General features: G+C 41.7%; 1 protein-coding gene across 10 annotated transcripts in view; it reads right to left on the reverse strand.

The window, feature by feature from the left end:
- ATXN2 (ataxin 2) overlaps positions 1 to 17,310 on the reverse strand; it is a 97,784-nt gene that overhangs the window by 22,518 nt on the left and 57,956 nt on the right. For 4 of the 10 annotated variants that reach the window (XM_056107206.1, XM_056107205.1, XM_056107204.1 and 1 more), the window contains exons 11-16: positions 16,963 to 17,208; positions 12,582 to 12,761; positions 6,938 to 7,135; positions 6,098 to 6,205; positions 5,493 to 5,563; positions 385 to 686 (exon numbers count right to left, since the gene is read on the reverse strand). In XM_056107206.1, coding sequence (XP_055963181.1) covers positions 385 to 686; positions 5,493 to 5,563; positions 6,098 to 6,205; positions 6,938 to 7,135; positions 12,582 to 12,761; positions 16,963 to 17,208 — 1,105 coding nt within the window. The remainder of the gene's footprint in view (positions 1 to 384; positions 687 to 5,492; positions 5,564 to 6,097; positions 6,206 to 6,937; positions 7,136 to 12,581; positions 12,762 to 16,962; positions 17,209 to 17,310) is intronic. The other 6 variants (XM_056107203.1, XM_056107202.1, XM_056107208.1 and 3 more) reach the window with 4 other exon arrangements.

Raw genomic sequence — 17,310 nt, forward strand, 5'->3', positions numbered from 1 at the left:
TAACTTTTATTTATTTTTTGCTTTTTGGGTCATACCCGGCAATGCTCAGGGGTTACTCCTGGCTCTGCACTCAGGAATGACTCCTAGCGGTGCCCGGGGGACCATGTGGGATGCTGGGAATCGAACTTGGGTCGGCCGCATGCAAGGCAAACGCCTTACCCGCTGTGCTATCACTCCAGCCCCAAGAGTTAGTGACTTTTAAAAACCCCCCACCGTTCACAGAAAATGGTCTTTTTAAATTTATGCCTAGACTCCTACAAAGCAATTAAAAACATACACACATGAATGAGAGAAAAAAAACTTCTGTGACCCCCCCAAAAACAGTAACAAAAAACTAACAAACAAAAAACACAGTTAAAAGTGTTCAAGTTTAGATTTACTCACTCAGCTGCATCTTTCTTTTCCTCTTTATCATCTTTCTCTTGCTTACAGCCTGGACTGGAAGTCTGAACTCCTTGGGACGTGACTTCAGGTCCTCTTTTGTGCTCTGCGCTGCTGAGGATGGAAGGGGAAACGCGGGGGCTGTCTGGCTTGCTGCCGCCACTCATGCAGTTGCTGCTACTTTCAATGAAAGAATCCTTAGAACTGAGTTCCATTTTGTCTTTAATCATATCTCTTGATTTTTCTCCTTCTCTACTTTTGTTTAGTAGTTGATCCATTGAGTCAGAAGCAGAACTTGGCTGTAACTAAAAGAAATAATTATGCTCACTTTAACCCTAGTAATCAATCTCTTGTGCATGCAAAGCAACAACTGTAAGCATGAAATAGATACCAAATATGTCTACCAAGGGCATGGGAAAGGCTGGGAGGTATGTGGAGGGAACCCTGAGACAAAATATTTCACAAGTGGAAAAAGCTTAAGAAGCCACGTCTATTGGCTTATTAGAGTTGGACACCATTCTAAATTATTTACAAACTCTGTTTTTGTTCTTGGGGCCATGCCCAGTGATGCTCAAGGATTACTTCTGGCTCTGTAATTATTACTCAGGAATTATCCCTGGCAGTGCTCAGAGGATCATATTGAATGCTGGGTACTAAACTGGGGTTGGCCGAATGCCTGGTAAATGCCCTACCTGCTATACTATTGCTCCGGCCTCTATTTACAAATCCAATTTAATTAGCCAACACCCCACAGCAGGTGCTGAAGTTCCATAATTCAATAATTTTCCATTTTAACACTGATGAAAAAGAAAAAAAAAAACATCAATTCAGGCCAAGAATAAATACTGTCTGCCTGGAATTTTCTGTCCATACTTACCATGCCTATGGGTGTTTTTTTCCAGTGACTCCAGTTCCTTCCCACATCTCAAAGAAGTGCATTTTAAATTAGCCTATTTATATCCTGCCAGTGTGAGTGAGAAGTGTGGCTGTGTCAGAGTGTGCCTGCAATGAAAGGATGTACTATCCACAGGGCTGGGTCCTGTGTGCCCTGAACTGCCATGACAGGCATGGGCCACTAGAACTGGAAAAAATGGGCTGGAAAATGAGTGAAAACAAATTACTGTTTAATACTGGAAAGGGTTTTGAATCTTTACTTAAAAGTTCAGTGATATTTTTCCAGTAAGAAACTATAGAAATGATCCATGGAAGAACTGTCTTTGATGATGTTCTAGTAACTAAAACATGCTCCAAAACTGAATGCTTGCTTGTAATTTTGTCTATGGCAAAACTGATTTTGTTCTAAGTTGTGTCGTTTAAATTTTCAGTTTCCAAGGTTAGTATATATAAGGTTTTGGCACAATCCTCACCATCACATACACACAAACAAAAGAGATGTAGACACAGCACAAAGAAATGGAGAGCATGCCCCACATGCTCAAGGCCCCTACTGTGATCCTCAGCACCTCGGGATCAAGGACCCTAGAAGTGGCCATGACCCCCAAGCACCACTAGGAAGACACCTCCACAAAGGAAAGAACAAACTAATTGCACTTGATGCGAAAACTACTATATCCACAACTATCCATTCTATCCCTATGACTTAATTTTATAGCTGGAAGCTTGTTTCTGAGCACTTTTACCCACTGTGCCTACCTCTCACGGAGGGTAACCACCAATCTGTTCTCCTTGGTCTGAATTCAGTATTTGAGGACAGAGTGGTATACACAGTAATGAGATGACACAGCATTCGTAATCACTTGAAATAATCTTATTTCACTGGGCAAATGCCTTCATGGTCCAAATGTTAAGAATGCTTGCTCATAGTTTTAGCTTTAAATTTTTCAAAAAATTATTAGTGAAACACCATGAGGTACAGTTGTAGACTTACAAACTTTTGTGCTTGGGTTTCAGTTAAACAATGATCGAGTACCCATCCCTCCACCAGTGCCCATTCTCCACCACCACAGATCCCAGTATCCCTCATACCCCCCACCCCCCCCCCCCCACCCTGCCTCTGTGGCAGGGCATTCCCTTTTGTTCTCTCTCCTTTTGGGTGCTGTGGTTAGCTTTAATTTTTTGAAGAGCTTTCATATTGTTTATGTAATGGCTGCCCCAACGAACATTCCCACCAACAGCTTACACACTGATTTGCTCGTCATACCCTGATGCTTCCCCCCTCCCCCTTTAAAGAGATCAGTTAAAGGAGGGGATATTATTGAACCACACTTATTAATATATTTTGGTTTGGGGGCCACACCCGGTGATGCTCAGAGGTTACGCTTTGCTCTGCACTCAGAAATTACTCCTGACAAGGCTCGGGGAACCACATGTTAATGCCAGGAATCAAACCCAGGTTGGACATGTGCAAAGCAAGCATTCTACCTGCTGTACTATCTCTCCGGTCCCTAAATACTTAGTATTTCTTGTCTCTTTGATAAAAGCCATTCTAATGGGTGTAAGGTGATAGCTCGCTATAGTTTTAACTTCTCTGATAATTAGTAGTCATGTTTACATATTTTCATAAACCTATTAGTAGTCATCTGTATACTGTCTTTGGAAATTTATTTATTTAGATTACCCGCTCACCCCCCTTTTACTTATTTATTTTTTAGTTTTTGCTTTTTGGGTCACACCCGGCAATGCACAGGGGCCTTTCCTGGCTGTGCGCTCAGGAAGTACTCCTGGCAGTGCTCAGGGGACCATATGGGATGCTGGGAATCGAACCCAGGTCATCCGCGTGCAAGCAAACGCCTTACCCGCTGTGCTATCACTCCAGCCCCTCACCCCCCTTTGAAAAAAAAGTTCCCCTTCCCCTTTCTGCTGCTGTTGCTGTAGATATTTGACTGTGGTGTACCTAAGAAAGTGCATGTTAAAGGCCAATATCATATGGCATATGGGGAGGGGGGGGAGGAAGCAAGATAGCTTTTACTGAAACTTACTTAGAAAGGTGTGGTGGGAGAAAGGAGGGAGAAGTATGAACACAGACAGGTCCATAGAGATAGCACAGTGTATAGGACACTTTTGCCTTGTAAGCTGCCAACCAGGTTTGATTCATGACATCCATATGGTTCCCCTCCCCACCCCTCAGCCCCCCAGTAGCGCCAGGAGTAATCCTGAGCGCAGAGCCAAGAGTAAGCCGTGAGTACTGCCAAATGTAGCCAAATAAGGTAAACCAAAAAAAAGAGAAAAAAGACAAGCAAAACAAAAACCCCATTAAGCTAAAAAATCAGCCACAATATGATCCATGTATATGAAATGTCCATAATAGGCAAATTGAAAGAGAGAGAATAGTTGTTGAGAACTTCAGGTGAGCAAGGGGATGAAATGAGGAATACCTGCTAAGAAGTATGTATTATTGGGGCAATGAAGAAAATGTTTTCAAGATTGATTATGGTGATGGTCTTACAGTTCTAATATTTAAAACCCACTTAAAAATAATCCACTAAATTTTAAGGATGTTTGTTTTTTCAGCTGGGAAACTACTTATTGGGTTTTCTACCCTGTAAGCTGAGTTTCAGGATGATTTAATAAGTCTCTCCACAAACCTTGATGTGTATAATATACTATAGTGATTAATGTGCAAAGGGAAAAACTCAGCATCCTGGAAGTGATAATATAGGAAGAGTTTGATTATAGTACTTCTATGCATAGGGTGTAATTCTCAAGGACGCTAGAACATCAGATTCCTAGCCATCTTTCAGTGTCCACATCAAACAATTAAGACCTTAGCACTCCATGAGAGTGGACTGTGGACCGAACATGATTACCACTCAATGCCTCTTTTGCAAACCACAGCACCCAAAGGAGAAGAGAGAACAAAAGGGAATGCCCTGCCACAGAGGCAGGGTGGGATGGGGGGATGGGAGGTGGGCGGGATACTGGGATCTGTGGTGGTGGAGAATGGGCACTGGTGGAGGGATGGGTACTCGATCATTGTTTAACTGAAACCCAAGCACAAAAATTTGTAAGTCTACAACTGTACCTTGTGGTGTTTCACTAAGAAAAATTAAAATATAAATAAATAAATAAATAAATAAATAAATAAATAAAAGACCTTAGCACTCTTCTATTCTTCACAGAGTATCACTGTATCACTGTCATCCTGTTGTTCTTCGATTTACTCGAGCAGGTGCCAGTAACGTCTCCATTCATCCCAGCCCTGAGATTTTAGCAGCCTCTCCTTACTTGTCTTTCCCAACATATTGGAGGTTCTTTCAGGGTCAGGGGAATGAGACCCGTTATTATTCCTGTTTTTGGCATATCGAATACGTCACGGCTAGCTTCCCAGGCTCTGACATGCGAGGGGGATACTCCTGGTAGCTTGCCAGGCTCTCTGAGAATATATATATTTTTTTCTCTATCATATATGGTGTGATAATTATGGAAAATGGGTAGGAAGTGTCTTATGATGTGTCCAGAAATATGTTCACTCATATGTGAGGCTCGGCCCAAGCATGTGGAAAGTGGCCTGGAGCGTGGGGGCGGTGGGGTAGTGGAGGTCAGCTGCCGGGGCTGGGTCCCTTGGGGTGGGGAGGGCTCTCACCTGCCCCCTGTGGGGCGCCCCAAGTGAAAACAGCCTGGTGCGGAGTCTTCACAGAGTACAATCATCAAATGTATGTTATGGTGACTTCATATGTCAGAATTTAAATTCTCTTAATTTGATATTGTATTGCTCCTCTCAATTTTTTTGATCTTAGCACATTTAATGCATAAGCAGATAACTCAAACTCAAGGTTTGTACTTTGTACAAACAGTGTTTGCTATCTGAGTGTCATGTGTAATTTTGTAAATAGATGATATTAAAACTCTTAACAACATCTAGTATTTTGCTGAATTCCAATTTAGTCAATATAATAATAGCACTGTAGCACTGTCCTCCTGTTGTTCATCGATTTGCTCAAGCGGGCACCAGTAATGTCTCCACTGTGAGACTTGTTATTTTTGGCATATCGAATATGTCACGGGTAGCTTGCCAGGTTTTGCTGTGCAAGCGGAATACTGTTGCCAGGCTCTCCAAGAGGGGTGGAGGAATCGAGCCCGGGTCAGTCACGTGCAAGGCTAACACCCTACCCGCTATGCTATCGCTCCAGCCCCAATATAATAATACTTACCCTAAAATCATTCTTGAATTTCTTCAGATCATCGATCTGTTTTCTATGTTCAGAAACAATTGGCGAAATACCTGTAAAATTAACAGCGGTGAGATATTATTATTATTATTTTTTTTTTTTTTGCTTTTTGGGTCACACCAGGCAATGCACAGGGGTTACTTCTGGCTCATGCACTCAGGAATTACTCCTGGCGGTGCTCAGGGGGACATATGGGATGCTGGGAATCGAACGTGGGTTGGTCACGTGCAAGGCAAATGCCCTCCCCGCTGTTCTATCACTCCAGCCCCACAGATTTATTTCTTATTTTTAAGATATTTTTCTTTGCAGTACTAGGGACTGAAGCCATGGCCTTATGTGCAAGGTGTGCTCTGAGACACCTCCAGACCTTAATTCAATTTTTTTTACCTTTGCAATACCAGGGATCAAACCCAGGTCTCATACATGGAAGGATATACTTCGTCAATGAGCCACATCCTAAGCCACATCCCAAATTCTTATTTGCCAAATTATTAAAATATGTACAATGCAAGCAAAAAAAAGATGTCCATGGATCAGACATACTTCTATTTCTACAGTTTTATGTAAAGGCTTCTTCAAGCTCTAACCTTTATTTTCAGCTTTTGATAAATTGGGAGCCGGTTCACTGGACTTCATATTTTCTTTATTCCCAGCAGGTGAATTCTGTCTCTGATCATGTAGCCTGGAATCCTTAGCTAGAAAATTATTATTTAAAAAATTCAAAGTTAAATAGAAGCTATACAAGTAAAATGAGAACATATTCAACAACTTTGATTTTGTCTTTTTGGAAGAAAGAACATTCCATTTAAAATGGCTTTCCTCCTGCACATAATGAAGTATCAATAATCATACTGATATTTGATATTTACTACCAGGAATGTTGAATCTCTCAGTAAGATATTCAAGAATCATCCCCATCACTGCCAGACCCAAACACAACTGCAGTGCTGAGCCCAAGTATTTAAAGTGTCTAGCCCAAATGGCCAAAGCACTTGCAGTGGCCCCATGAACTCTTGAGTTCTGCTTGGGAACATCCCCAAATAATAAATACATAAAACTAGTCTTATTTATCAGTGGCTGAATAAATAGCAATACTCCTACATTAAAAAAAAAAACCCTAGTATTATTTAAACAACACATTTCATTTACATAAAATTTTAAATGTGGGTGGCACCAGTGGGGGTGCCCTGACCCCAGGACTGACAGGTCAAGCAGCACTGCATCTTATACCCCAGTGCTGAAGTGACAGCTCAGTTGGAAGAGAACTGTCTGTGAGTCCCTGAACCTCCTCAGCACAATCTGGGAGGCAACTGCCTGCAATTTAAATATGCACAAAGATAAATACCAAGAAATTAAATAATTTAGCATTTTTCTTTTAACACTCAATTTCACAGAGAGTACAGACGTGGAATCCCTCTATTACATACCCTCGATAGAAGGGGTGACAGCTCTGTTGGATGCAGGACTGGCAGGTGTGGGAGATGCGGCTGGCACAGGCATAGCAACAGCTTCAGCTGGAATAATACCAGCTTGGGGAGAGCCAAGAATTGGCCCACTGGGGGAGTTTCCAATACTGCTCTGTCTGGGCGACCTGGGTCTGTGAGTTTTAGGGGATAATCGTGGAACTAGAAGAGAAAAATTAACTATTACATTCTCAGCTCAAATGCTACTTATTCAAAGAGGCTTTCCCAACAGTCTCGGTGAAATAGTTCTATTCAACTTTGACTTCAACTACTCCTTATCCCGTGATCTTTATTTTCTACTCTTAGTAATAAGTAATGATAAAGAACATACAGAAGAATGACAGAAGTCACTGATAATCTAAGTAGCACTGTAGCTTTTGTTCCTAACTGTAGCACTGCAGCACTGTCCTCCTGTGGTTCACTGATTTGCTCCAGCGGGCCCAGTAACGCTGTGAGACTTGTTGTTACTATGTTTGGTCACGGGTAGCTTGCCAGGCTTTTCTGTGGGAGCAAGAAAACTCTCGTGTGGGCGAGATACTCTTGGTATCTTTCTGGGGTCTCCGAGAGGGGCGAAGGAATCAAACTCGAGTTGGCCAGGTTGGCCGTGTGCAAGGCAAACGCCCTACCCACTCTTGTTCCTAACTACATGTGTTAATTTTAAAAAGCGGTACATAACTGACTCCAGGAAACTATGGACTTGAACTCTGCAGGTATGTCCAGATTTTTTTCTATCAGCAATCCCTCGTTCGTAGATTCAGCCCCAACCACTGATGTCAGATGGTCGAATCCAGATACTGAAAACCTGCAGTAAGAGGACCAGCTAGAAAGCTCTGTGGGTTCTGACCACCTGCAGTGACTGCACTGATAAGGGTGGTGGTGGAGAGGCAGTAAGATGCTGCTAATCATATCCTTCCACCCCTATTCTCTCAGGGCCAACCTGAATCTTAATTAATGGGCATTTGGGGAAACACCCAGCAGTGTTCAGTGGCTATTCCTGGCTCTGGGATCAGGAGTGACCTATGACACTGCTAGGGGAACCATATGTTTGTGCCAAATTTCCAAAGTTGGCTGCATGCAAGGCAAGTACCTTAACCTGTGTACTATCTCTCTAGATCACAATAATATTTTAAATGTTAAAAATTGGATTTCTGAGTAAAATTAAATGCATTTTTTTTTTTTTTGCTTTTTTGGGTCACACCTGGCAATGCACAGGGGTCACTCCTGGCTCATGCACTCAGGAATTACTCTTGGCAGTGCTCAGGGGACCATATGGGATGCTGGGAATCGAACCCGGGTCGGCTGCACGCAAGGCAAACGCCCTACCCGCTGTGCTATTGCTCCAGCCCCTTAAATGCACTCTTTAAGACGTAACATTCTCTATTCAGAGGTGGGACTGACTGCTTCCTTTAGAAAGTGGATGGAGGTTGGGGGTGGGGAAGAGCGTGGAAAGTAATAGTACAGTGGGTAGGGTGCTTGCCTTACCAGGGTGGCTGACCTAGGTTCGAGCCCCAGCACCACACATGGTTCCCTGAGCAGTGTGAGAAGTGATCCCTGAACACAGAGCCAGTAGCGCACCTGTCTTGCATGTGGCTAATCCAGGATCAATCCTCAACACCACGTATGATCCCCCAAGCCCTACCCAGAATGATCACTGGACACAGAACCAGGAGTAAGCCCCGAACACAGCTGGGTGTGGCCTCTAAACCCATCCTCTCCCATCCCCAGAAAAAAAATAGTGGAGGGAGGGCTGGGGAATAGCTCAACGAACTAGAGTGTATACTTCTGCACGTAGAAGCCCTGGGATCAACTCCCAGCACTTCATGGTTCCCTGTGCACTGAGTCCTGAGTGGGCCAACAAACAGCACTGGGTATAGTTCCGAAATGAAAGATAAACCAGCCAGGGGAGGTCAGGATCCAGCTTAGCAGTAGATCATTTGCCTCGTATGTATAAGGCCCTGGAATCTACTTCTAACAACACCTGGGGGGAAAAAACAAAAGAGTGAGGGGAAAAGGCCAGACAGTGCAAGAGCACACGCCTCACATACGAAAAGGCTGCTCCCCAAACTCCACTGGGTGTAAATTGGTGACCCCCAAGTAAAGGCAAAGGCTGGTGGGTCGGGGGTCTATTTTTAATTTTTTTTTTAAAACTTTTTGGCAATGCACCTGGTGCTGCTCAGCTGGGGAATGCACCTGGGTCGCCATGTGCTAGGCAAGTGTCCTACCTATTGTACTATCACGCGACCCTTGGATTCTACTTAAAAATAACAGATTTGGGAGCGAGAGGAATAACAGAGCAGAAAGGGGGATTTGTCCTGCACCCCATTTGGTTCCCCAAGCTCTCTAGGAGTAATTTCTGAGTGCAGAGCCAGAAGTAGCCCCTGATCACCACAGGGTGTGGCCCTAAACCCCCAAATAAAAAAAAAAAACAGATGGTGGGAGGGAACTCTAAGACAACTATGAAAGGAAGTGGACACTGGTGGGGAGGGTGTAGCCCTGGAAAATTGTGGGCACAAAACCTTATCATTAGCAGTATTATAAATTAATGGAGCAACAAAACACACATTTGTTAGCCCTGGAATCTACTTCACATATATATTTAATTAAAATGATATATTTGTGTGTGTTGTGGGCTGGGAACTGAACTCCAGGGCATCATACATTTAAGGGATGAGCTTTACCACTGAGTCACAACCCTAGTACCCCCAAATTAAAAATGCAAGGTGGAGGGGCCCAGATTCCTAAAAATACTCTTCTGACAACAGCAAGACTTATTTTGTAGCAACTGTGAAAACTGAGGACTTAATTAAGCCAAAAGGAGGACATTAAAATAAGGGAGGGGACATACACACATCCTACATAACTTCAATATCAACGACCATCCTGTTATTCGTCGATTGCCTCGAGCAGGCCCCAGTAACGTCTCCTTCGTCCTAGCCCTGAGACTTTTTAAAAAGTGCCATATTCAAGGCTCTTTCAGAGTTAGAATGAGACCCATCATTGTTACTGGTATTTGGCATATCGGGTACGCCACGGGGAGTTTGCCAGACTCTGCCGTGTGGGCAGGTTACATTCAGTAGCCTGCCAGTTTGTCCAAAGTAGCAGTTTGTTCAATATCAAGTACCTAATAAATTTCATATTCCATTTGTAGAGTACAGATGCAAAGATTTAGAGAAAATTATTCAATCTGCTTTAATGATTCTTTCCCTTTCTTAGTAATCTTTTTTTGTTTTTGTGTTTGGGCTCACACGTGGTGGTACTCAGGGCTTACTCCTGAGTCTGCACTCAGGAATCATGTCAACTGTTGGTCAATGGACCGTAAGGGCTTGAACCCGGGTGAGCTGAAAGTCAAGTGCCCTAGCCACTGTACTATTTTCTCCAGCCCCTCTTTTATTTATTTTTTTGTTTCTGGCCCACACCCATCTGTGCTCAGGGCTGATTTCTGGCTCTGTGTTCCAAGATCACTCCTGGGAGCTTCAGGGACCATAAAGGGTGCCAAGGGTCAAACCTGCGTTGGCAAGGCTACTTACTGCTTGTTGTACTATAGCTCTGGCCCTAAACTACTTTGAATAATTATCATTTTTTCTATTACTATAAATAGTGAATTTGATTAATGATTCCATTAATCAAAAACTCATTTTGACCACAACACCCAAAAGGAGAGAGAGAGAGAGAGAGAGAGCAAAAGGGAATGCCCTGCCACAAAGGTGGGATGGGGTGGGGGTGGTGGGAGGGATACTGGGTTCACTGGTGGTGGAGAATGGGCACTGGTGGAGGGATGGGTACTCAATCATTGTATGACTGAAACATAAGAACGAAAGTTTGTAAGTCTGTAACTGTACCTCACGATGATCCATTTAAAAATTAAAAAAAAAATTAAACAAAGAAACAAAAGTTTTAACAACAACAACCAAAAAAAAAAAAACCTCATTTTGAGACGACCTGAGATCAGTATATAAACTATCAACAATTAATAATACCAGAAATAAAAGTCTCTAGGAATTAAATCTTAACTACTCTCATAACTAACTGAAAACTAAAATAAAAAATGCAAAGGATTCACAATAAAATCATGCATTATGTTAAATAAACAAGTGTTTTGCAACTAAAAACATAGTTAAGAGTTTGATATACTTTTGTTTAAAGATTTTTTTTTTTCCTTTTAGGGCCCTGGTTTGATCCCCAATACCACACAGCCTCCCGAACATATGGCAGATGACACTGGTGGCAGATGGCCCTTGTGACACCAAATGGCAGGTAGTATCATGGGTCACCACTGTGCTACCAGTATGCCTTTGTGCTGGGGGAAAAAAACTTACAAAAATGCAACCACTGTGTTCTAATGCACCATGGGAGCAAATCATTAAGTAGCAGAAAGAAGTTTTAGCCAGATTATAAAAACCTGCTGAAAAGTGTACAAGTGTACTTTTTATGCTTTTATAATTTTTTTATCAGCAAATTCCTCAGACCAATCACATAGAACTTGAATCCCTCCTGTATTTTTGGTATTTCCTTCCTTCCTTTCCCCCTCCCCTTAATTCTTTTGTGTGTCTGGTATTTCTTTCTTTTTACATTTGGAATTTAACTTTATTTACCATTATACCAACATTCACAGAGGCTGAATAAGGGCATTCTAGGAATATCTTTTTATATGTTCCAAATCGTTTTGTTGCAGCTATAAAGGTCAGTCACTAAAGTCAAACTTGTTTCTCAACAAGTAGGATTTTAAGGTCCATTCAATTTGTGTGTGTGGTATTTCTTATATGAAGAGTCCTGTTTGGAATCAGTGCCATAAACAGATTCTATAAAGACACTGGCTGCAGGGCTGGAGCGATAGTACACTGGAGAGGATGTTTGCCTTGCACGCGGCAGACCTGGGTTCAACTCCCATATGGTCCCCCGAGCACTGCCAGGAGTAATTCTGAGTGCAAAGTCAGGAGTTGCTCCTGTGCATTGCCAGATGTGACCAAAAAAAAAAAAAAAAAAAAAAAAGACACTGGCTGCATTCTAAGCTCAAAATAAATGTGGAATAAATGAATAAATAGTTGTTGAAAATAATAGAAAATTATTCCCCAGAAGAAAATATTATATTATGATGTATGTTTACTTGATGAGCAGTACTTTATAAAACCATATATATATATATATACACACATATATATAGCATGCTTGTACTTATGTATCTCACAAGTCCATACACTAGAATCAACAAAAATTACTTGTCTTAGAATACTGAATTCAGAACATATGATTTATTCTAACGTAGTATAGATAGAGACCAAATAAAAAAAATAAAGGTTTTACAATTTCTAGATGTCACTTTTTATTTTGTTTGGGGGGGTCACACCTGGCTGTGCTCAGGGCTTTCTCCTGGCTCTGTGCTCAAGGATTACTCCCTGTGCGCGGGAGACTGGATATGCCAGAGATAAAATGAGTCAGATATGAGCAAGGCAAGCTTACCCTACCACTGTAGTACCCCTCCAGCCATACTTCACTATTTTCAATAAATATACTTTTATTTCCTCTAAGAGAACATGAGTTCAGACATGAGTTTCATAGCTGGTAGAATACAAAATGAACAGTATCACTTGGCTCCAAGTCAAGTACCTACCCCCACTGACCACTGATGACCATGTGCCTCCTGCGGGGCTGGTCCTTGCTGGAGGAGCAGCTGCTTCACCTGGAGGCGCATGAGGTACAAATTCTAGGCCACTAGACAAGGAACCCCTCCCAGCAGAAACTCTGTGATTTCGAGGATGTCGCTGGGCCTTTGGGGACATCCTAGGAGGCCCTAAGAAAGGAACAGTGAACATCACATAAATATGCCACCATGTCCACCAGTCCCACTTTTCTGCTAGACACACACATACACACACACCCACCCATTCAAACACCCATCCTTCTCTAATTTATCATGGTTTAAAAGAGAAAAGATAAATCATATGTATTTTTTAGCTATATTTTCTCAAATTTTGTTGAGTACCATAAAATGTTTTAAATACTACTTGCCTAATTTTAAAGAAAGGAAGGAATGAAATTGGTGATAAGAAATCAAACAATAAGATGTCATAGCTCTTCAAAAGTTTTTAGTAGTATGTTTAATTTCTATCCATTATAGATACAGAAAATATTATAAAATGTTAGTAGAAACTATTGCTAAAATCAATTATTTCTAAAATCAAATGATTTTTATCTTACCCAATTTATTCTACAGTATTAAAAATCTTTAAACAAAAGATAGATCCCTATATATTAAAACTTCTGAAATATCATACACATACTCTCCCCCCCCCCCCAATCTTAGCTTGATCTATTTTTTCTGCCTTAACAACTCATGGCTTAAAATATTCCTCAGTGACTTAACAGCAGTTTCTCTAAATCAACAGGGTGTGAACTGAAAATCTTACACTGAGGTATGACTTATAAGACTAGAATAAATGACATTTGGGAGGGACCAGAGCGATAGCACAGCAGGTAGGATGTTTGCCCTGCATGCGGCCGACCCGGGTTCGATCCCCAGCATCCCATATGGTCCCCCAAGTACCCCCAGGAGAAATTCCTGAGTGCAGAGCCAGGAGTGACCCCTGAGCATCGATGGGTGTGACCCAAAAAGGCAAAAAAGGAAAAAAAAATGACATTGGGAAAGAAATGTACATTAACTACCAAAATTTTGTGCCTGGTTTTGATTCCAAAGGAAGTCTACTTTGCATTAGAATGAAACAGTCAAGTGAAAACAGCTAACAGGATGGTTCTCCCTAAAAAATTCTGATGAGATTGGTACTCTGCAAAAATAAATGAATAAACAAAAATTTGGTGTTTTTTTTTTTTTATGGGGTAGCCAAACTGTGTTCAGGGTCTACTCCTGGCTCTCTGTTCAGGGGTCATTTCCGGTGGTGCTGGGCTGAACTGGTGTCAGTCACATGCAAAGCAAGGACCTTAACCCCTACGCTATCTTTCTGGCTCCTGCAAAATTGTTTTTACTGTCACAGTCAAGGTTCTTAACCTTTACTTTACTCCTGAAACGCATTAAACGTCAAATTAATGTTTTTCGGAAAGAATTTAATTATGGACATGATGAATGTTAATGCTGTATGTTTTCATTTTCCAACAGATAATATTCATTACATCAAAGAATGAACTGGGGGTGCCCAAAGTGAGAGTTCAGCAGTTAAGGCCTTGCACGTGGCCGACCCGGGTTTGATCCCTTGCACTCCATAAGGTCCCCCGATCCTACCAGGAATGATTCCTGAGCACAGAGCATGGCATAAGCCCTGAGTCCTACAAGGTACAGCCCCCAAACAAAATGAAAACCAAACAAACCCCACTGGGTATTTGCATATTTGCACATTTTCTTGTTTTATATCCCTTGGTAAATGGGTGGCATCGTGCTATGAAACAAAATTGTGACTTTCTCTTTAATTCTGGGAAAAGTCCCCAGTGGTACTCAGGAAATCCAGGGTCCCACCAGCAATTCTTGGCTAACTGGGCCCTGCAAGTTGCTGTTACGCAGGCCGCCCCAGCAGTGCAGGAGGATCCAGGTCTACAGTGCTGGGGACGGAGCAGGACTGTTTCCCATTTCTTGCGCCCTCAAGTTTAAACTTTCCATTAAATCAAACTGTGACTTTAAAAACTTTATTCTTTTTGGGCTAAAGAAATTGTACACCAGGTAAGGCAGCACTTGCCTTACACGTGGCCAACCGGGTCCAATTTGTGGTACCCCATACGGTCTCCCAGGCCTGCCAGGAGTAATTTCTGAGCACCAGCGGGCGTGGTCCCCTCCCCCCCCACAAAAAAACCCACAGAAAACAAAAACTCTATTATTCTTGTTGACTAAATACAGAAACAAATCATACTCTCCTGTATAAATTTTGAAACATAAAACCCACTATAGTTTCAATTTTGAAGTCCCTTTTACTTAATTTTAAGAGTTGGGGCCTCACCCGCGGTACTCAGCCAGCTAAGCTCTAGCCTTGACGTTCCCATTTAAGAAGTGCGTTGTCAAGGTCTGAAGAGATACAACAGTGGGTAAGGCACTTGTCCTGCTCAATTCCTGGCACCATAAAGTTGCCCTACCAGGAGTATTCCCTGAGCACAAAGCCAGGGTAAGTTCTAAATACTTATGACCAGATAATGACCCCAAAACAAATTAAGAGTGTCTTGTCAGGAGGCTGAAGAGACAGTACAGTGGGCAAGGTACTTGTCTTGCATGCAGTGGAAACGGGTTCGACACCCACCACTACATATGGTCTCTCTCATGGTGTGGAGTAAGCCACGAGCACCACAAAGTGTGGCCCCAAAACAAAAGCAAAATAAAACCGGAAAAAAAAAGTGCTCTGTAAGGCTGGAGGTAGTATAGGGGTTAGGCACTTGCATGCAGCTCATTAAATTACTGGCATCCCAGAGAACAGAGACTGCTGGGTGTGTCCCACTTCCCAAATAACTGGGGGCAGAAGGTGTTTAGTTTCACCTAGAAAATATATTTTAATTCACATTAGTTAAAAAATAATAGTTTCATTTCTGACAATAAGATATATTTTTCTGTAAGCATTCACAATCATCAATGAGTGCTATTTTATGATCTAAACATTGCATACTCATTCAAACCATGACTTTCAATGAACACTTCAACCAAATATAACTTTTTGTTTAGTGGCTACCACTTCAGGGACCTTCGATTACAAGAGTCCTCCTGAAAATCAGTCCAAACTGCTGTTCCATGTTAGTAACTTCCGTCAAGATTGCTTGACTTCCCTAATGGATGGCAACAGCTTACTTAAGTGCAGCCAACACAATTTTCAAGGATTGCATGTTAGAAAACTGCATTAGTCTCAAAATCAAACACAAGTAAATGATGAATCAGATTGAAATTTCAGCACAACTACTCTTGAAGAGCAAAAGAACAGTATTATTCAAAACAGTTTTAATTTGTGCAGTGCATTTAAATTAAAATGTGACCTTTCTATAACTCAACTATGTACTTGTCATGTAACAAGACTAGATTTAGCCTCAACGATTGTTACAATTTTATTATATTTGACAAGGCAAAATATTTTTATTACCGAAAGATTCAAGTTCATATAAAGCATCCAACAATTTTATCTTAAATAGACTTTCACTATATTATAATATATACTTTTGTAATTTCTCAAACATAGAATATGCTGAAGTTGTGGCAGACCACTGACAGCTCACATTTGATGTAGTTTAAGTAACAGCAATGGCAGCTTTGCTGTCAATATGGTAAAACAGTGTTTCTCAACTTTCTGCCTCTCCTGGCTCCTTTCCATTCCAACCTTATTTCCTTCCTACGCACCCCCCCTCCCATAGGTTGAACCCCTAGTCTTATTCAATGTCCACCAATTTACTTGATTTATACCTTGGCCCATAAAGGCCCCCAGTTGAGAAATGCTGCTTTAATAATTCTACCAGAAAAGGTTAGCTACATTGAATGCTCTCAAAAGGACCACTAAATTACCATTTTTGCCTATGGCCAATAAATAGGTTCACTAATGCCTTGGCCAAGGACCTGTTCATGACTGGGTGATGAAAGTTAATTGTTTACCATTAATCATTTTATGTAATAAAATCAGGAGGGAGAAACCTCTGGGGCAGACCTTCTGAGGATTTTATAATGGCTTAACATAGCAGGCAAGATAAACTGTCTTTCCTTTTTTTTTTTTTTTGGTGGGGGGGGGGTTGCTGGGAATTGAACCCAGGCTTCCACAGACACAAGGATCGTGCTGTACTACACTAAGTCACATCCCCAGCCTTAAACCCCCATTCTTACAACTCAGGATAGTTCATAGTTTCACACAGCATTTACCAAATTTCTCTCTAACGAACAAAAGGTTAATAGAAATAGTTTTAATAAATTAAAGTTAAAACACGGAAATTATAGGATATTAAATCATGAAGAGGAACCTATCTTGTAAATATAAACTCACACAGGAGTTAAACAAAGACAAAAACATGAACAAATTGTGGTATTGTACCTTCTGAAGACATGCGTTTAGGCATAGTAGAGACAGGAGCTGGAGAACCATGAGCAGAGGGGTGAGACGGGGGTCTGGATGGCCGCGAGGGGGGCCTGGAGGGCGGCCGTGTAGGGGTGGCTGCCCGAGGTGGAAGAGAGTTGGGACCTGACTGGTAGCGAGAAGGTGGGCGAGAGGAAGGAGATGGGCAAGGCGATGGCCAGGGAACACCTGACAGAACAAATGATATGAAGGAAAGTATAAAAACTAAAGAAAAAAATGAGGGAAAAAGTAAACAGAAAAAAAAGTAAAATGACAAAAATGATTTCTTGTACATTTTAACCCTTTGAGGACAGTCATTTGATTTGT

The sequence above is a fragment of the Sorex fumeus genome, unplaced genomic scaffold (genome assembly GCF_029834395.1).
Source record: "Sorex fumeus unplaced genomic scaffold, SorFum_2.1 ptg000155l, whole genome shotgun sequence".
NCBI classification, from domain to species: Eukaryota; Metazoa; Chordata; class Mammalia; order Eulipotyphla; family Soricidae; genus Sorex; species Sorex fumeus.